We start from the raw sequence: 6,846 nt of genomic DNA, 5'->3' as shown, positions 1-6,846 counted from the left end.
ATGGTATCCCCGCTGCTACTTCTGCTGCTGCTATTGATGCCTCACGGAGTCTTTGGAAACCCCAAGGCAAAATGCCCTCTGAATCTGATCAGGGAAGAAAAGGGAGCGCAGAATTACTTCCGGCCTGGAGACTTCCTCGTTAGTGGGATCATCTCTCCAAAACAATTTTTCGATCAACTTCCATATGTCTTTTCTCAGCCCCCATTAACTAGGTTTGATGAGTAAGTAACTGTATTCTGGTGTCTCTTATGCTTCTTTACACACACTTACAAACACACACACACACACACACAGAGAGAGAGAGAGAGAGAGAGAGAGAGAGAGAGAGAGAGAATTATGAAGCAGGAAATGGATTTTCACCTTGAAACAAGGATATGTCTCTTCTCACGACAAACATACAAGCTGTTCTTTGGTGATTAAATCATAGTTCTTTTCATTAAATGGTGAAGAGCAGTTTCAAATTGTTTTATTAATCTGTTTATTGCAGTTTATTGCAGTCAGCTAGACACTACTGGCACATCTTGTCTTTCCTGTTTACCATCCAAGAGATCAACAGGGACCCCAGGATCTTACCTAACATCACCTTGGGCTACAAACTCTATGAGAACTTTTTCGATGCAAGGATGACTTCCGATGTCATGCTAGACCTGCTATCGGGTGGGGAAAGCAACATCCCAAACTATACCTGTGGAAAGGGGAATAATAACCTGCTGGGTGTTCTTGAAGGGGCCAATTCTGTAATCTCTAAACAGATTTCAACCATATCAGGCATCTACAAAATCCCACAGGTATGAAGGACAGAATAAAATCCAACTTTTTATTCAGGGGAGTCAAGATCTGCATCCTGAGACCAAAACAAATCACTAATCTCTCCCTTCCCTCACTAGATCAGTTATGGCTTTAATGCTCAGGCTATGGATGATAAATCCCAGTTCCCTTTTGTCTACCGGATGCGCCCCAAAGAAGATACTCAGTCCCGGGGGATTGTCAAGTTGCTCCTGCATTTCGGATGGACGTGGGTTGGCCTCTATGTTTCGGACAATGAGAATGGAGAGAGGTTCATGAATGCCCTGACATCTCTGATGATCCTCTGTGGAATCTGTGTTGCCTTCACACATAGGCTAGCAGAAAGCAATCCATATCGATCACTCGGGCCAAAGGTGCCATTTATCATATGGAGGCAAGTCAATGTATTTCTTTACTATGAGAACACTTACACGGGATGGGCACCAGTCATGGCACTACAAAATATAATCATGGGAGGAGCTGGGGCAAGAGTTTGGATCACAACAGATTTTCAGGACATCAACATGAATTTGCATTCAGCTCCAAAGGATTTTGAGAACATCCATGGTTCCTTCTCCTTTGTAATGAACACCAAAAAACTGACCAAACGTGATTACTATGCACCATCTTCATATCTTCTTTATTGGTTTTGGAGAAAAGCATTTTATTGCTTATATTCGAAGCATACCTTTTCTGTGAAAGGTCGGACAAAATGCACCGAGAAGGAGAAGCTGGAGACTCTGCCCCAGGAGGAGCTGGAGAGATCCCTGTCCCAAGACAGCTACAGCACTTACTTCCATGTCCAAGCCGTGGCGCACGCTTTACACGCTGCATGTTCATCGAGATCAAAACAGATGCCGAGGATGAGTGGGACAGACAGTTTGGGGTGTCAAAGTCTACAGCCATGGCAGGTATTTCCTTTCGCCTTTTTGCAAACTTCAATCCATCCTTACAACTGTGAAATAAGATCTAGTAGCAGGACAAGAATTTGTCCTTTCCTGAGGCAAATCCAATTGATGAGGTTTTTGTGCAGATAAATATTTCTGCCCACCATGGGGATTTCATAAGAAGACCATCCCACTTTCCTATGGTTACTCCTTAGTGCTCTGAGAGGAACCCAGTCATCTTAACTGTGAGTACTGTGTCCAGTTCTGGGCACCATAGTTCAAGAAGGACACTGACAAACTGGAACGTGTCCAGAGAAGGGCAACCAAAATGGTCAAAGGCCTGGAAACGATGCCTTATGAGGAACGGCTAAGGGAGCTGGGCATGTTTAGCCTGCAGAAGAGGAGGTTAAGGGGTGATATGATAGCCATGTTCAAATATATAAAAGGATGTCACATAGAGGAGGGAGAAAGGTTGTTTTCTGCTGCTCCAGAGAAGCGGACACGGAGCAATGGATCCAAACTACAAGAAAGAAGATTCCACCTAAACATTAGGAAGAACTTCCTGACAGTAAGAGCTGTTTGACAGTGGAATTTGCTGCCAAGGAGTGTGGTGGAGTCTCCTTCTTTGGAGGTCTTTAAGCAGAGGCTTGACAACCATATGTCAGGAGTGCACTGATGGTATTTCCTGCTTGGCAGGGGGTTGGACTCGATGGCCCTTGTGGTCTCTTCCAACTCTATGATTCTATGATTCTATGATTAACTGATGTTGGTGTGTCCTCATCTCCTCCTCTGTCTCTGCTGGCCTTCAGTGAGCAGCTGCAACACGGATGGAGTGGGAACACAAGCCTTCTGGTCACACAGGTCTTCCCCACGATGCTGAGATGTACACACATTTAGCTTTTTCTATTTTAATGTTTATATACTGCCCTTTGTTTTCTCTCTCTCTCTCTCTCTGTGTGTGTGTGTGTGTGTGTGTACACAGGTTGGTTTATAATATATCAACAGAACGCAATTACTAGTGCTGAAAGCTTCAAAACAATACCAACTGTGCATAGGATAAAACAGAAGAAAAAAAGAATAGCCATAGCAAGGACCTTTTCCACGTACAGTGGTGCCTCGCAAGACAAAAATAATCCGTTCCGCGAGTCTCTTCGTCTAGCGGTTTTTTCGTCTTGCGAAGCAAGCCCATTAGCAGCTTAGCGCTATTAGCGGCTTAGCGGCTTAGCGGCTTAGTCGCTAAAAGGCTATTAATGGCTTAGGGGCTTAGAAAAAGTGGGGGCGAAAAAATCGCAAGACTCGCAAGACGTTTTCGTCTTGCGAAGCAAGCCCATAGGGAAATTTGTCTTGCGAAGCGTATCGAAAAACGGAAAACCCTTTTGTCTAGCGGGCTTTTCGTCTTGCGAGGCTTTTGTCTTGCGAGGCACCACTGTACTAAAAATGCTTATTGAAACAAAGATATTAAATAATAGGATCTTTCTAACTTTGTGTCCATGTGCAGAAATTAGCACCAGGTGTGTAACAAAGCAGCAATTGGCACAATTGGCACGGTTTCTGTTCTTCTCCAATATGTTGTTTCCACTAAGATGTACACTGCGAAGGAATGACTGGCTCTCAAATTGCTGCTAAAAATTCAGTAACAAATCACCCCATATGTCCATTAGCATAAGCCAGGCATAGACAAACTCAGCCCTCCAGATGTTTTGTTACTTAATTCCCATCATCCCTGACCACTGGTCCTGTTAGCTAGGGATGATGGGAGTTGTAGTCCCGAAACATCTGGAGGGCTGAGTTTGCCTATCCCTGGCATAAGCGTTGATTCTGCATTCACCACTCTTGTCCCCAAGAGCTCTAAGAGCTCTGGCCAGCTGGTCATTAATGCCCAGAGTGTCCAGGGCAACCCAATCAAATGGGTGGGTACAAATATCATCATCATCATCTAGGTCAGTGGTTCCCACTGGGGGTCCATGTAACCCACCCAGGGAGTCTGTGGCACCATTCACATTATAAAAACACTCTGCCTGCCTGTGACTCTCAGCAACTTTCATTCCAGCTTCACCCCTTCTTAAGAGCAACCCAGTTTTCTAATACCTCCATGGGTGGAATGTATTTGGATGAGAATGGGGAGCTGCCAGGCAACTATGACCTTGTGAACTGGGTGTTGTTTCCCAACAAGTCTCGTGCCAGAGTGAAAGTTGGGCGTATCGAGAGAGAGACATCCACTGACACAAAGTTCTCTATCAACCCAGATGCTATTTTGTGGCCCCAGAGGTTTAACCAGGTGGGGGAAACTTTTTCTATATGGCATCTGTTGGTATGTATTAAGTTGTGGAATAATTCACACAGGACTTGGACTGCAGTCCTTTGCCCACTGCAGGGGTGGGAGCTGACATACAAGGGTGTCCCCCTCATACTGTGAGCCCCATATCCATGAAATGGACATGGAATATCCACATTCCATTTTGTGATCTGGAAATTTGGGTTTCACAGTGACACCATATATAGGCATAGAAACAAGGAACAATGAATGTTGAAACAGGCAAGGAAACACACCAAAGAGGTTTTTCAGGAATGTGCCAGAAGTCCTGGCAGGGCTAGTGGTCCATGAGATGCTGTTGGGCCCATTCCAGACTCTATAGAGAGAAATTGTCCCCTTAATGCACCTTCCTCTCTTTGTGCTTAGACTGTGCCTTGCTCCAGATGTACCGAAAGCTGTCACCCTGGATATTTCAAGGTGATGCAAGAAGGGGAGCCAGTTTGCTGCTATGTTTGTTCTCCGTGTGCAGAAGGGACCATCTCCACCCAGGAAGGTGGGTGACTCCAAGGGAGAGGCCATTTCTTGGGGGAATAGAAAGAGGGTGAAGATTCACTCAGATACATTTTCTGTTGAGATCTGAGAGCAATTTCTTAACAATTATCTAGACATACAAAATCTGAATCTAGATATACAAAAAAAGTTTCAGGAAAATGTGTTGGAAACATCATAAGGGGATATCACTCTACAGTGTCATCCGGTGTCACAGTGTTATAACACATTTTTAATGTTGTTTTTTTAAAAAAAAAACACTGTATCTGAGTCCCCTTCAGAGTTTATAATCATCTCCCACAAAACAAAACACCTTAACTGCCAAGGCTGAAGTTACAGAAATGTGTCTTCACCAGGCAAAGAGAGTGGGAGAATGAAGACAGCAGAGACACCTCGAGGGAGGTCATTGCCTCTCAGCTTTACCTACATCCCAAGGGGATGAAAAGTGAGAAAAATCTTGTGTGTCAACTCTCTGTCCTTGGAGGAAAGGAGGGGTGCAACAGTGAAAATTAAATAAGTACACAGATAAAACTAAATAAGTACACAGATAAAACTAAATAAGTACACAGATAAAACATTGTTATTTCCTGAACTCCAGAACATCAGCACCCCCCTCCCCCCAAAAAAGTATTAGAAGCTACATGGTTATGGATGCAAGGAATACGAAAGCCACTTTTTTCCAATTCTCAGATGCAACACACTGCACCAAATGTCTTCTGCGCATGCAAACAGTGCAGGGAGTGGAAACCTGGAAAAATATTTCTGGGTTTGCCGTGTGTGTAACTCGAAGGATACACAACCAGAGGAATGTGTATCCAGAGGTACCACTCTATACACAAATAAAACTAAATCTTTCACATTGTTATTTCCTCACCTCCAGAAGATCAGTACCCCCCCCCCAAAAAAAAAGTATTAGAAGCTATGTGGTTATGGATGCAAGGAATACTAAAGCCACTTTTTTCCCATTCTCAGATGCAACGCACTGCACCAAATGTCCAGAAGATCAGCATCCAAACAAGGACCAAGATCAATGTCTTCCCAAGATTATCAACTTCCTAGACTACGAAGAGAATTGGGGGATCCTCTTGGCTTCCCTAGCCCTCTTCCTGTCATTAGCTGCAGGCTTTGTGTTGGCAATCTTCATTAAGTTCCTAGAAACTCCAATAGTCAAAGCCAACAACAGGGACCTCTCCTACATCCTCCTCATCTCCCTCCTGCTCTGCTTTTTGTCCTCCTTCCTCTTCATTGGAAGGCCAAGGAAAATGACTTGCCTTCTCCGACAGACAACCTTCAGCATCATCTTCTCAGTTGCTGTCTCTTCTGTCTTGGCAAAAACCATCACTGTGGTGCTGGCCTTCCTGGCCACCAAGCCTGGGAACAGGGTGAGGAGATGGCTGGGAAAGAGTCTGGCCAACTCCATTGTCATTTCCTGCTCCAGTGTCCAAGGTCTCATCTGTACCATCTGGCTAGGGATCTCTCCTCCATTCCCAGAATTTGACATGAACTCCCAACTTGGAGAGATCATTGTCCAATGCAACGAAGGCTCTGTTGCCATGTTTTACACTGCTCTCGGCTACATGGGCTTCTTGGCTGCCATCTGCTTCACAGTGGCTTTTCTAGCCAGGAAGCTACCTGGGTCCTTCAATGAAGCCAAGCTGATCACCTTCAGCATGCTGGTCTTCTGCAGTGTTTGGGTGTCCTTTGTGCCCACCTACCTGAGCACCAAGGGGAAATACATGGTAGCCGTTCAGGTCTTCTCCATCTTGGCCTCCAGTGCTGGGCTCCTGGGCTGCATCTTCATGCCCAAGTGCTACATTATTTTACTGAGGCCTGATCTGAACACGAAGGAGCATCTGACGACAAAACAGTAAACATCAGATCTGTAATAGGGCGGAACTCTAATACAGCAGTACCTTGGTTCTCAAACGCCTTAGTACTCAAACAACTTGGAACCCAAACACTACAAACCCGAAGTAAGTGTTCCGGTTTGCGAACTTTTTTGGGAAGCTAAACGTGCTCCGTTTTGAGTCTTACGCTTCCGATTTGAGTACCACACTTCTGTTTCGGGTGCCACAGTTCCGTTTTGAGCATTATGCTGAGGTCTGTCTGTTTTTGTTATTTATTTTGCGTTTTTGTTTTTGCAGCTCCGTTTTGTTTTTGCGACTGTGTAGAACCCAGTTCAGCTACTGATTGATTGATTGATTGATTGATTGATTGATTGATTGACTGTGTGACCGCAGTACATTGTTTATTGCTTTCATTTTATGGATCAATGGTCTTGTTAGATAGTAAAATTCATGTTAAATTGCTGTTTTAGGGGTTGTTTTTAAAAGTCTGGAAGAAATTAATCCATTTTGCATTACTTTCTAT

General features: G+C 44.4%; 1 protein-coding gene across 1 annotated transcript; it reads left to right on the top strand.

Moving 5' to 3' along the window:
- On the top strand, positions 1–6,347 carry LOC309335240 (vomeronasal type-2 receptor 26-like; the record flags this gene model as incomplete). The annotated part of the gene is made up of 6 exons (XM_081850114.1): positions 1–221; positions 488–788; positions 888–1,697; positions 3,724–3,951; positions 4,354–4,480; positions 5,449–6,347. The coding sequence occupies 6 exons, from the start codon at positions 1–3 to the stop codon at positions 6,345–6,347; spliced, it is 2,586 nt and encodes an 861-aa protein (XP_081706240.1).
- Positions 6,348–6,846: the final 499 nt, after the last annotated feature.

The sequence above is a fragment of the Podarcis erhardii genome (genome assembly GCF_964252035.2).
Source record: "Podarcis erhardii genome assembly, chromosome: 2".
Taxonomy (NCBI): Eukaryota; Metazoa; Chordata; class Lepidosauria; order Squamata; family Lacertidae; genus Podarcis; species Podarcis erhardii.
This window is presented reverse-complemented; position numbering and strand designations above follow the sequence as displayed.